Genomic DNA, 15385 nt, shown 5'->3' on the forward strand with positions numbered 1-15385 from the left:
TCATTATTTATTCGGGAAGGCTTTAAGCTTTACCAGTTACACTTAAGACAAAAACGATTTCGATTATTTCACTTACCGCTACCGGGAACGTAAATATTGAGATAGAGGCAATCTTCGCTCTGGTTGGCAAGCAACGGAATCGTCACTTTGAGTTCGTTGTAAAGTCCTAGTGGCATCTTTAGTAATGCTGCACTCCTAGTAAAAATATTTTAAATTTATATATATTTTTCATTGTATACCTACGAAATACACAAAATACTCTGACAAATTAATATGTATGAAAGAAACTTTAATAATTCCAGAGGCGCCAGTGCACTGCCAAGCATGGGAACTAAAACGTTATGTCCGAAGTCCTTTTAATAACATTGACTAATTAGTATTTACGCTTATTCAAATAAAACTAAGAGCTAATCTTGGAGACCAGCCGGACAGCAGAGTGTATGTACGCAATACGCAAGTGTAGTCTGTATATGTATAGTCTTCATACAAGTAATCCACAACATTGTTTCCATAGTCATTACTAATTGGTCCGCAGCAGCTGCTTAGAGTTATTTTGAATGTCTGATTTAATACCCTAAAATATTTCAATAGTCAAAATATTTGTCAATAATCCAAGTGGTGCGTTCAATTTTAACGTCAACTAAAATGAATGAGTTATAATTAAACATTTCACACAACGATTCATGCGACGTGCATTGTATTAATAATCATTTGTTAATTGTCCGTAACATTCGAATAGAGTTTAATTTTAGTATGTAAATTAACATTATAAATAATATACGAAATACATGTGAAAATTCAAAGGAATTTCATTGAAATCAAATATTAGACTTACGTTGAGAACTATATTAAAAACGAAATCAATTTCATTATATTAAGAAGTGAAACATGAGATCGGAGAAACGAATTATGGAAAAATAAGTGAAATGAAACCATTTCAATGTGGATCTGAAGCTGGTATAAGTCGAAACGACGAAAACAATGGAATATTATGACTTGTCAAAATTAACTTAGAATTGTACACAGTTGCGTTGTGAACAAATGTAAAAGAAATAGAGAATAAGAGTTACTTGTTCGATATGTCGGGGTAGCGTTGTGGGCAGACGGGCGCGAAGGTGTCGGCAAGGCGCGTGCCTGGCCAGGATGGCGGAGGCGGAGGCGGTCCCAGACGAGCCGGCCGTGCTCCGTACGGAACACCGCGGAACACTTCCACTGGTTCCAAGCGACGTGATGCAGGTTCCACTATGATGCCTCTGATTGCTCCTGACAAAACAAAGCACGTTAAGGTAAATTGTGAACAATTTAAGAAATATAACATGCCACAAATTTTACGAATTTATGTCAGTTTGTACACAAATTTCAACAATGTACAGACGAACCCGGAGTTACTACTAAAATATATTCTAAAGTGAAGTAAACTTGTTACGCAACATATTTCAAAGTTTAATTATAACTTCATTTAGGGCATGCAGTTGCGGTTAGTACCGAAACTAAATGAGGCAACATTTGAAGAGAGGGTTCCAGCGTTGAATGAGGTACATCTGAAAGTTCAACGTCCGAAGCAACATACTTATACTTCGCTGGTTAAATTGAACCGCAAACTTCGCACCCTTTTCAATAGTCGTTTGATGAAGAACTGGTGGAATGGAAGGGACTGAATAGTTTAGCCGTGACTTTGGCTTCATTTCACTCCTGATTTTTAATCTCAGAATAATTTACAACTAAATTTAATTTAAGAAAAAACTTTAAGGCCTCCTCTCCCATAGAGGAGAAAGTTTTGGAGCATATTCCATCACGTTGCTCCAATGCGAGCTGGTGGATACAAATGTGGCAGACTATCGTTGAAATTAGACACATGCAGGTTTCCTCAATATGTTTTCCTTCAACGAGCACGAGATGAATTATACACACAAATTCAATTCAATTTTCATATGCGAAAATTCAGTGGTGTTTGCCTAGGTTTGAACCCGCAACCATCACTTAAAATGCAGGCGTCCTAACCGCTGGGCCATCATGGTTCAACAACAAAAACACTTAAATCAATATAATAACATTATTAGGTTACTATCCAGTCACCTGAAAAGGCGTCATTTTAGCAAAAAATGTTGAAAACTGGCCAAATTAAATAATGATAATTGAACGAGCGAACGGGCGAAAACCTATTAACACACAACCGTATAACTGAGAACTAAAATGTTATGTGTGTTATTTATTACACTGGGTAACCTCTTTGAAGTGAGTAAGAACAGCATTATATCTAATGGTGTAGTCATGTATAATTACATGGCATTATTATTGCTAATTAAATTTTAATATATACAATATATAAAATGGTTCATAAGGTTTGTGGCGCATTGAAGTATGTCTGTATGTGGTTGTGACCGTTTGCCATCGGTAACTCATTTGTCAGGCTGCCTAAATTTTTGAAATCAAATTTGTATTCTTATAAAAAAATTGTTTTTTTCTTACATGTTATATATCAAAATAATAGTTATGTATGTAATGGTATTCTTAATCTTAGATTCGTCACACATCTTCGTATTTACACCCGAAATTCATTAAAGTTATATAACGAAAACGACAACAAGGATGAAGTATTTTTAAATTTAACGTTATGGTCGAGAAAATTTAACAGATAATAAATACGTAAATACTTGTCTTAAAAGGGTTTACATTTGAAGAAAATCAAACATTCCACCATAAATTGAGTGAATCGAGAAAGCAAAATCAAATTACGACTGACAAAAGGCTTAACAAATAAACTGGATCTCGTAATTGAATATTATTAATTAAAAAAAAAAGAAAACAATTTCAAACCAACAAGATTCTATAGACGAGTTGAATCAGACCCCGCACGCCACCCAATTACGCGGTCACAAGGTACCTGAGCAATTATTAATTTGACCCGACGCCCTCGTCCTTTGTAATATAAAACGAAATTACGTCATTCACCCACAATATTCCGGGTTTCAACCTCGAGATCTCCGTCTGATTGAATTGTTCCGGGATTAAGCGTACCCGGGACCTGATCCGGGGCATCACAAACTTAAACGCTAAATGCAGGCTAAAGACACCTGCTTTCTTGTGATAAGTGGATTATCCGTTGAAATTATATAGTTTTTACTTTATAAGAAATATAATTTGTTCAATTTAATTTTAGTTAGATGTAAGTTTAGTTATATGTAAGCAGGCGGATAGGCAAATGGGTCGTCTGTTGGGAGATAATTTGACTTTGATATTGAATGAAATTTATATTTGAGTGAGGGTTCAAGCCCAGGTAAGCACCACTGAATTTTCATGTGCTTAATTTGTGTTTATAATTCATATCGTGCTTGGCGGTGAAGGAAAACATCGTGAGGAAACCTGCATGTGTTTAATTTCAACGAAATTCTGCTACATGTAAATCTACTAATACGCATTGGAGTAGCGTGGTGGAGTATGCTCCTAACCTTCCCTGAAAGGAAGAGAGAGCCTTAGTGGGAAATTTACAGGCTTTTACTATTTAGATAATAATTGACATTGCCTTTCAAACTTTCCTCTGTCCAAGGTAACGTTTTGTCTAAAAATAACTACGCGAATAATAATTTACTTTAAAAACAATTCAGATAATAATATTTCTGAATAGTTTAAATGCAGGTAGGAGTACACTTAACTATTCAAGCGAGCTTTTTTAATTATTAAAATGAAACTTTTGACGAGAGTATTACTTTAAGTTTAAATTTGGAACGATTTTTTTCAGTTGCAATTTACTTTTATAGAGCTATATACATATAATATAGGACAAACTAGAAAATCACCCGAAATCCACGTAAATTATCATCATTATAACATGTAATAGAAAAAATATATATTTAATAGCACTCACGTCACGTTTACTGAGTTTAGTTGGTTGAGTAATTTTCTTATTATTTAGGACAACAAGTTGAACAGAACAAAACAGATCAAATTGTATTGTATTATAAAAAAAAAAATTGGACAACATCACATACATTACTCTGATCCCAATGTAAGTAGCTAAAGCATTTGTGTTATGGAAATCAGAAGTAACGACGGTACCACATCTCCCAGACCCAAGACAACATTGAAAACTAATGAACTTTTTCTACATCGTCATTACAATGATGGTTCGTTAAGTGACGTGCTTACCAGCATGCGTGTGTACGATGCGCGAGCTGTAGCGCGGGCCCGCCGCCGCCAGCACGGCTAGCGCCAGCGTCGCGCACCACGCCGTCCGCGCGCACTCCATGCGCCATCACGCGACGATTGGCTGCAAAAAATAAAAACACTCAGATTTAAACCACGACAAAAATCACGGGTTCCAATTCGGATCTAATATTAGCTGTCGTATCTCAAAATTACTCTGTGTATCAGATTAAATGCTACCACGTGTACATTCACAGATCGTAAGTAGTATCAGCATAGTAGTACGATCCACAAAATTTAACTTAATAATAAAGAAGGACTTGGTAGTCGCCTAATAGGGGCCAATTACAAGTTGTTACTTAACATTAAGTTTTGACATTTTTTTATTTTTTTAGTTAGTTATAATATACGCAAAAGTAGTCCACCGAAATGAGGAATAGTTTTTCCGTCTCCAGAATTGATAATTATAAGAAAAACTAATCTTACATAGCAATTGGCACTACACTACCACAACAAAATAAAACGTCAAGAATGTGAAGAGTGCCTTCTTAAATGGGTCTTCACTTGCGCATAGTAGCAGTGTTGATAAAAGTTGTGTTCAGAATTCGTAACATTTGCCAAATACGCCGCCGACGTAATAGAGGAATTTATCCTTTCGTTTACAGCGTTATGTGGTGCTGTCTGCGTGTCAAACATTATTTAACAACGTTCCGTCAAGGAAAACCTTAACATGACTTCAACAACTTATTTCTCAGACGTGAACATAAAACATTCAGAATGAATCACGTGACCGTTATATGCATAACTACCATCTCTATAATACTGTTATATCGGTGCCGTCATCAATCTGTTCTCACGCTCTCTCTCTGTGCAGATGAAATTCAGATATTTTGATATTATTTTCATATTTAGTGTACAAATGATGATTTCTAAAATTTACACGCCCCTACATTAGGCGAACTCTTGTTCATCGCTTGCTGCAGAATACACTTAAAAATGTGTTAGCGTTTTTCTAAATTAATGGGAAAACCTTAGAAACTCTATTAACACTATTTTTACTAAATTAACGAAACTCAGATATCGGTCAGATAACATTGCACTAGTCAGAGCAGCTTGGTGGGATAAATTCAAACCTCTTTAAAGGTACAGGATATTTTTACCCAGTAGGGAGATATTTTCGGGGTGTAACTGGCTTAGTACTACAATTGATAATACCTTCAGGATCAGCTTCAGCAAATATTGTGTGTAGTTTTATGACAATGGAACATATATTCCAGCGGAAGCTGTGAGCAAAATTAGTTAACACATAAATTAATTAAGTTCCGACGTCCACCATTGTTACTATGCAATGCCAACAGCCCTGCAATCACGATATTATGGCAATCAACGCGAATATTGACTCGTATCGTATCTGTGTCAACCAGCCGTCAACAGCCATATAAATACACCGTTGTCTTCGTCCGAGGATGACTTGAAAGCAATTTTAAAAGCTTATATTGGTTCCTTTTTTTATAATTAAACATTTTGCTACTACTACTATTAGCTCCTTTAGCGTTTTACCTTTCATAATTGTATTTATTGTTAGATAGACTAAGCCAAAATTATAAGGGGCGAATTCGATGGTAGGTTATTTAAAAATATATAAAACGCGTCGCAATCGCTTCTTCGACGGTCCATGACTCGCATTTGAGTGATTTTTGATTCATGCTTAGATTATTTATACACCTAGATAGAGGGTCGCACTACAAAAGAACTAAAACAAACCAGACAACTTTATTATCTTGGTGTGCGTGACAGATACTCTCATCACTCGACAAACGTCATACTGCAAGTGTGCGTGCCTTAGTGTCCAACTATTGGCCACTATTTCTTGACGATTTCTTATTAAGGAATAATATTATAGACATTATCAGTACCCTTAACTGTAAATGTATGACAAACGAATAAATGTTTTTTAATTTTTTTATAAAATAGTAGTAGTTGTAGTTTTTGTAGTAGTTTTTTTATTATTTAAAAAAATTCTGTCTACGACGTTATACTACTTGTGAGGTTTTTTTTGGTGATAGCTTGTAATTTGTACTAAGCCATAGTATTCATTTGTGGTATTCGTTTGAAATAATTATTCGAAAGAAACTGTATAGGTGTATTAAGTTTAATTTTAATTTGGGACTGTTAGATTTATATTGTATACTATTAATTTTTAATGATTGCTGTTTTTTGCGTTCGTTTTTTTAAGTAAATTCTTGCTCGTCATATCGCCGTTGCAAAACTGAACTTGAATATGGCGCTCTACATGGTGACCATAACCTTGCTTAGGAAAAGTCCCAGTAGGCCATTTTTATCTTTATATATTATCACTAACTATTGAATTCAGATTTCAATTCAATTAAGGAGCCTCTGGATGGCCAATAGCACTCAACAGCGAAAAATGTTTCTGTTTTTTATTTTATTTTTCATGAACGTATTATTTAACGGCCCGGGTGTTAGCTTATCTAGTAATAAAAATGTTTTTACGTCAAATGTCCGTGACGTAAATGTCACATGAGGCTTCAAGCTCAAAATAAAAAATGCTTATTTGCTTTTATATAAATAAAGAACATTTCAGATAATTATAACATATGTATTGGCGTAATTATATGTTAATTTATTCGTCACTTATGTAAGCCATAAATTGGATATTATTTAATTATGAGTTATTTGCAATAGGTACAATGAGATAGCTTCGAAAAAAGAGACTTTCGATCACGATTGATATTTACAAAAAAAAAAAAACGGACATATTTAATTAACTGAATGAAAAGTGTTTTTTTCCGAATTGAATTTGATCTTCATTTCAATTGACATGGAGGATCCCAGACTCCTTCCCCGGGATCCGTTCGTATGTAGATTAGGGTTTGAAGGGTCGGTATCAGGTCCTCACGTAATGATATGGGTGTATACCTGCGGTGAAAGGTCGCTCCTCGATACAAACTGATGTCTATTCAAAATTCCGTCGCAGCCATAACTTGTATCTCGAATTTACCGAAATGAAATGATAACTTATCGATAGTCAAATTAAATTCTACAACCGATTCGGAAATAAAATACCCAGACCTGAGTAGAGCCGTTAAAGTAAAGGCAGGGTTATAATCTGTCTAAAAGATTAAAATTGCACACGTAGTAAAAAATATAGATTAAGTAAAAAGCACTTTATTGCATACCTACTACAATCTATATACATAGTACGAATAGCTGGCTTAGCCTAAAAGCGTCCTCTACCATCCACAGGAAGTGCTGAAATTACGTTTGAAGGTATGCAAAAAAATTCAAAGAAATATTTACATACGTACAAATAAATGTTCTAGATGAAAACCCGGCTTCGTTTGGGTGAATTAAATAAAACTAAACAAATACGGCTTATCATTTATTTATAATTTATTGTGGATAAGTTTCCATTGAGCTTACCGTACGAAATTATTATTTTGAACACACTTACTGAACGCACCCGTAAACGTCAAACAAGGCCGCCCGTACGTGAACTTCATTCATGTCATTGAATTTTATGGATTTAATAACGAAATATCTCGATAATACGAATTTTGTAGACTAAGATATCGTGTTTTTTTTTAATGATCTATAATTGTGGATAGGTTTCCATCGGGTCTATCGCAGACCTGCACGAAATTATTAATAAAGAATAAATGAAAATGTATTTTGTGATATCAAGTGATGTCATAAAATCTATTGATATCGTGAGAAATTTCTCAATACTAGGTAGAAATATTACAAAATAACGACTTTTACTTATTAAGATTTCAGCTGAGATTCCAATTTAGGTTTGATTTGTCTTTAAGAAAATATTATAATACTTGTAATATGAATAAATGGTAATATTACGCCTTTATATATAAATAATAAAGTAAAGAGGCAACGATCAACGAATTCAAGAAAAATAGAAGCCTAAAAAGATCCGCAGAGGAATCCGCGTTGATCAGTGCCTGTCACGTGAGTGACACAAAAAGAAAATAAAAGTCATTACTCAAAGCAAATATTTTATTGATGAATTTATTAGGTTTCTTTAATTATTGAGATGTTATTTGAGTACTATGAAAGTGATTTAATTAAATGAGAGCTAATTGCATCAAGACATTATTTTAATAATATTTATAATTGTCACTTTGAAATTTATTTTATACAAAAATAAACACACACAGTTACAGTTTGGAATCATAACAATACACTTGACAACATGCGATATACTCGCAGAAACATAATATTTAATATAAGCATTGAATAAATGCTTTTTGATTTGTACGGCTTAAGCAGCTTCACGAATGTGTTTTATTTATCGGTATACTAATTTGTGTTCCGAGATATTTGAGCCGGCTCGGCTTATGATGAAGATTAAATTTTGATCTAAGCTTTGCATTGTGTGCTCTGGTTGTTGGTTGCCAATTATTAGGACACGAGCTGCGGTTTACATACGGACAATCAATACTATGTTTCCATGTATTTCATTATATTTATATATCGTTCCGTGTTCAGTGTGTTCAGCAGTAAATGGAACATTTTCACTATAAGTATAAAATACGAAATGTTAATGGAAAATATAAACTACCATTACCATATTTTATAATATTAGTGGTGATGCAAAACTACTGAAATCAAAATATGCTTTATTCAAGTAGGCTCTTGCTAGCACTTTAGTGTCGTCATTTTCGGTTTTACAACATAAAATTACCGGTTCGAAATTCAGATTATTCCGAGAAAAACCGGCAATCCGATTATTACATCCGATAATCAATTTATATAAATTATTAAATAGAATTGAATTATTATTTATCCTGTATATATATAAAACTAAATAAATACGGTTAGCGACAAGCGACCCCCACCGGCTTCGCACGGCTGTAATGCTGTCACTAAATATACTACAGAATGTTTTACAACGTTCACAGTTTTACAGTCGTTAGAAAATACAAACCGATCTATTACCGACTATGTCCCTGCGTTTTAAAACTGCAATATCTTCGAAAATATTAATTTAAATTACATTACAGTAAAGGGCCATATTGATCTATATTAAATGCATAATGTATTTAAGGTACTTAATTGGTTAAGGATTAATGGTGTATTGCTTAAAAACACTTCGAAAATAAGCTATTATTTCTCGTTAAATGTAAAGGATAAAAAATTGTTGTTGTGGGCTATCCCTAAGAGATAGAAAATACCATTGCGGACTTTTTTGAAGACTTTTTTAAGGTGTACATAACTGTAGTACATTTTTTTGTGCTATCTCGTAGGATTGAGCCAGCATTTGCAATGTAAGTGCAAAAATGTGTTTATTTACGACATAACTTTAGAAACCTCTAAAATTATAATTGTGTCTCTACTCTATTGTGTGTATAGGTACACGCACAATATAGTAGAGAAACGTATAAACCTTCCTTCCCTTGAATCAATCTATCTATTAAAAAAAAAACCGCATCAAACACGTTGTGTAATTTTTAATATCTAAGCAAACACAGGGACAGACAGTGGTAAGCGACTTTGTTTTATACTATGTAATGATATGATATAGCGAATATTAACCCCTCATTATATATAACACACTTTATTGGGTAATACGTCTTATTAAAAAAAGGTATTAATTGGCTAATAATGACGGAATTTTATCGTGGAACCGAACATCTTGAACAGGGGTGGATGAACTGTCTTCGAGTGAAAACCACCAAATACTCGTAAAATATAGAAACATAAAACGACGATGAAATTTTAATTCATCAAGCATTTTCTATAATGTTATAAATCTATATAATGACAATTAAGACGCTTTCCTTAATTAATATCTCCATTAATTAAATGGTACCCAATTTATTGTTGGCATTTTCAAAGATTTATTAGATATCAGTTGGATAATAATTAACGCACGAATTATCCCACTTCTAATTTCTGGCAGACTTCGTGAGGACGGAACAAAATTGTATTTAGCGAAGTAGATATTTTTATACTGTAAAAATTTAATGGTCAAATTGTTATTAATCTCTCAGTTGTGGTTGGCAGTTGGAAATAATATATTGTTGGAACTAGAACATTAATAGGAGTTTGTAATAAATTGACACCGGTGTATTGATATTTACGGAATATTTTAGAAAGTGTGGGTGTGTTTAAATAAAGCCTTACCGTATCTACTGCTACTGGTGTAGAGCTAATGACATTAAAACAAGGCTCAAAATAAAAAAAATATTGGACAATATCACATACTCTGATCCCAATGTAAATAGCACTTGTGTTATGGAAAATCAGAAGTACTAACATCCAGACCCAAGACAACATAGAAAACTAATGACTTTTTTCTACATCGACTCGGCCGGAATCGAACCCGGGACCTCGGAGTGGCGTATACATGAAAACTGGTGTACACACTACTCGACCACGGCGGTCGCGGGAGAAATTAATAATAACCATTCCCACCTGACCAGTGAGGTACGATGGTTAATCACAAGGACTACGCAATATAAAATATATATACATAAATTATATTAATCTTTAATGATTTCTTTATAGCCAAATGTACTAGCCATAAATAAATAAACAAGAAACACACACGAAGAGTGTACGTAACATGAATTGAACTTCAACAACCGCTTTGTCTCCGTCCGGCACGCAGGGACACGGGAAGCGCAGTTGGCGGTGACAGAAGGTATCCATTTGTCTTTTGACACGCCCACGTAAACTTTCATTCATAATAATTAAAGCCATAAATAATTAGCAGCACGCACTTGGTATGGTTTTATTATTATATTCTTAAATAATACGATTACAGTACGCATTTAACAACAAGACGATTCCAAATAACTTACAAAACCGTTGATTCAGCGTCTTGTCAAGTCTTCATATTTTGAGATAACGGAACTATGTGTTTATTTGATTATTGCAGTTATACAGCAGTGAATTGTCTGCACATACACTAGTTTAACGCCGTCGATGGAGTGTCGCTGACATGTACTTGTAATCTAAATTAAATTTCAACAACACCATACTGAGCCACTTTCAGCTTGAACGGTGGAAAATTATTATCAATTGTAAAATTTTTACCAACAATATTATTATAGTTTGTGTGCTAATATATGTACCTACTTCTTTATATTTATACATTTCTGAATAACTTTTAATATCAATGATTTTCTCAGTTCACTGGCATCTACGTGCCGGTGACAGCTTCAAATTCAATGAAATCTTGTAGCATTAATGACCATTCGATTGCTTGAAAGAGTCTACTTGAATATTGTAATCAGATTTTAATTTTTATAACACAATTTTAAAGATATTCATATTAGCAATGGCTAAACGGATAAATAACATTTCACACAGATATAGTCTGGAATAGGTTAATTTCTAGCCGTAGGCGAAGGCGGAGATGTAAACTACCTTAAAAAAATATATTTTCGAAATAATTTACTAAAAGTATCAGATATACGGACATAAATAGGAAATAAATAGGAAATATAAAATTAATTGTATTTTATTTACATATTTATATCATTGAATCGGTGTAAAAGATTGACAATTGTGTTTTTGTAAACCCTATATTCGACAATAACATTTAATAAATGCCTGAAAAATGACAATCCCATCAAAAACATAAATGTAAAAATGAGAGCCAAGTTAAATATTATGATATATACCTTGGTTGTTGACTTCAACGACAAAAGAAGTGAGATCTAAATTTGTGCCAAGTTAAATAGTCCTTTCTGAAATTTATTTATAACTACATAAAATATCATTTCTTCTTATAACTTGGGATAATATATTGTTGCCTAAGGTCTGACTTGGTTAGTTCTCATATACGAATTATATTGTAGCCTTCGTAAGTTCTAAGCCTTTACAAATGAATTATAAACACAAATTAAGCACGCAAATATTCAATGGTACTTGTCTAGATATGAACTCGCAATATCTGGTTAAGATTCATGTTTCCTAGTGACTGGTCCATCGCAGCTCTTAATGTACGTTAACACTAACTAAGCAATACTGAGCTGTCCTCCATTCTTCATAGATGTTCTGAGTTATAATTTGTTATTCTAAACACAAACTACAATTTGTGTTTATAAACATATAAGAACTAGCCAAGTCAGACCTTAGGCAACAATATATTATCCCAAGTTATAAGAAGAAATGATATTTTATGTAGTTATAAATAAATTTCAGAAAGGACTATTTAACTTGGCACAAATTTAGATCTCACTTCTTTTGTCGTTGAAGTCAACAACCAAGGTATATATCATAATATTTAACTTGGCTCTCATTTTTACATTTATGTTTTTGATGGGATATCACTACTTTTTGTATATAAATTATTAGTAGGTACTTATTAATAACAAAATTATTTCCAAATGGTTTTTGTTAAGCTATTCTATTTTCCTACGTTTACGGGGTATAATTGTCTTTTTTTTGATACTTTCTTATTTTCCTTGTAGGTACCTCTGAAATGTTCGAGTGAATTGCCTATTCAGTGTCCTGATTTTTTTTACGCGTTTTCTGTTTATACTTAATTTGGCCAAGTAGGGGTGGTATAACGTGCGCAGACGGTTGTACTCTACAATAGAGCTCTCTTGTGTCTTGATTTGACTTGGACCTAAATTGATAAGATGTACTCCATCTAAGGTTTTAACTTTGGAGAGGCCAACGTAAGCCTGCTCTTTACTTAATATAGAGGAGCCTATGTCGAAAAGAGCACCGTCAAAGCGAAGGCCTTGTAATTTGTGTATAGTAGTAGAATATGCTAAGCAAATAGAGAATTGTTTCCTTTGAACATATATGTACATTACTTCATATCTGTAACTTAGTTTTGACTTCTAGTTCGCAAATTAAAATATGTTTAAATTGAATCGTTATTTTACGTGTGCTATTGCTGTTGTCGACGTCCCCAATGTACCGAAATGCCTATTATTATTATTTTTTTAAGTATAATTATTTTGCACCATTGATGTGCGCTAAATGCTAGTTAATAACGTAATAAATACGAAAGTCGGCTATACTCATAAGTACTAAAACGGAAATATTTGGATTTAAAAAACTTAAGGGTGGTATTCAACTTGTTATATATTCACGTGAAGACCTTAAAATCCACATTAAGACCGGCTGTCATAAGTTTTGATTGCTGGTTCTTACATTATTTTTTTTATTACAGTTATTACAGGAACTAAGTATATAAGTGTTCCTAATAGACCCAATAATTGAAAAATTATAATAAAAGATAAAAAATTACCAGTTTCAGATTTTTTCCTTTATATTAGCCTAATTATCTACCTGCATGCCAAATTTGAACTTTCTAGGTCACCTGGAAGTAGGATATAGTTTTGATCTATAGGTCAGTCAGTGATAAAAATGACGATTTTTAGACGTTAATATCTAAATAACCGTTTGAGATGCGTTTATGAAATTAGGAACACATATGTATCTCGTGAGTCTCAATATATGAGCCAATTTTGACTCGTTTATGTCAAATAGTTTTTGAGTTATGAGGAGGTCAAAAGTGGCTCCAAATGGTTCGTGTAATATTACACACGGTGCTGCACGCCAGTTCTGCTACTAGAACTTGGCTGACACGCTACCGCGTGTCTAGATTGAAATGTGCTTGTGAGAGCCTATTCGAATAAAGAATATTTTGCTTTTGACATACAATAAATTATTTAGTAAATAAAACGCGAATACGTTGTTTGAAACAACGCCACACGGCCTCGATGTGGATGCTCAGTAATACACAATTAATTTTATGATATCCACATTAAAATGAATGAAGCAATTTACTAGCAGCAAATTAGTAGTTCATACTGTAATGGAATATCGTGGTTGTTTGGTATTTTGCGTTGAATTCGCGCCCGAAATTAATAACGTGGAGGTTCATGTTGACTAGGAATAGGACTGATTGCAAACACACAAAGTATCGCTGGTCAATTGGTGTTTATTTTGTTAATTTGGTATAATTTATGAAATAAGTCGATAGACAAACTTTGTGATCGGAGTCAGCTAAGGGCGCAGTTAGGTAGGAACATCGACTCCAAAAGTTATTGATTAGGTATTGTACGTATTTGTATGAGGGAGATTCACATGGATAGCCATCTAAACGATTACTATTGACGTCCGACATGTTGATTTTACTAATTCAGTCAGTACGCACGTCTGGCGCTGGCGGCTGGTGGATGGTGGCTGGCTGGCGTCTGGCTGGCTGGCTGTCCCAAGAACAAGAGACCAAGTGCCTCACTCGACAAAGGAACACACACTGACAGATACACCATTAAATCTTCATATTTCCATCTTTGGGCTATGTAACAAAACGTGCCCGTCTTATATTTCTTACAACTGACGTCTCACAACTGACAAACTATAAAACGTTGATCACGTGGTTTGTTATTGTCATTCTAATAAGTGAGGTCGTATACCCGTGTAAGTTCATTATCTCTAACATATATATGAAAAATAAATTTATAACATATATTATCACTATAATAATAATGACTGTCAGGGTCTTGTGTACTTCCCCTTCATCAGATACTGTACCGCCAACAACAATACGTAAATGTGTATGTGATATCGGTTTTGACAATTCTTTTATTTATTTATTTTTAGGAATACACAATACAATTAATATGACTTAACAAAACCGGCGAAACAAAACAGAAAAGCGAACATTAAAAAAATAAGTCTTGTGAAAAAATTCATTGGTTTATGAATCTACGCTTCGGGTTTTAATAAAACAATCGTGTTAAAAAGCGTATACTCTGAATATAAATCAACGATACCTTCCTGTATAAAAATATTGAAAAAAAAACACGAGATGTCTAATAACGTGACGATAAAATCCGTATTTTTTTTTTTAATAAAGTCATAAAATAATGGGAGACATGAAAGATCTGAGCGACGAACGTCTCAAGTGTATTGAAAAGAAAAATAGTAGTTTTATTTTACTCACATCAATGGACCGACAGATATGTATGTATATATATCTACAAAATACATTGTATTATTTATCGCAACCGCGAGCTAAAACAAGCATAGAATTGTTTATGTAAACCGACCTCTTATCAAAATAATATGTAATCCAACCGCGAAGCTTTACAAATGAAATTATAAAAACAGATCAAATATCAATAACTGAGCTTTATTTATCGCTTCCAGAAGCAAAACATCATTTGTGATGGAATAAACATTAGCGTAGACCATTAGCAGCCTTTAGATTATGAGTAAGAAGAACTTATTA

At 33.5% G+C, this 15385-nt stretch overlaps 1 protein-coding gene across 1 annotated transcript in view; it reads right to left on the reverse strand.

Moving 5' to 3' along the window:
* The window catches only part of LOC125077353 (neuroligin-1-like), a 130355-nt gene that overhangs the window by 20417 nt on the left and 94553 nt on the right, over positions 1-15385 (reverse strand). Inside the window, exons 2-4 of the mRNA XM_047689275.1 lie at positions 4147-4267; positions 1071-1263; positions 77-195 (exon numbers count right to left, since the gene is read on the reverse strand). Coding sequence (XP_047545231.1) covers positions 77-195; positions 1071-1263; positions 4147-4246 — 412 coding nt within the window. The 5' untranslated portion in view covers positions 4247-4267. The remainder of the gene's footprint in view (positions 1-76; positions 196-1070; positions 1264-4146; positions 4268-15385) is intronic.

This window comes from Vanessa atalanta, chromosome 3, assembly GCF_905147765.1.
Source record: "Vanessa atalanta chromosome 3, ilVanAtal1.2, whole genome shotgun sequence".
NCBI lineage: Eukaryota > Metazoa > Arthropoda > Insecta > Lepidoptera > Nymphalidae > Vanessa > Vanessa atalanta.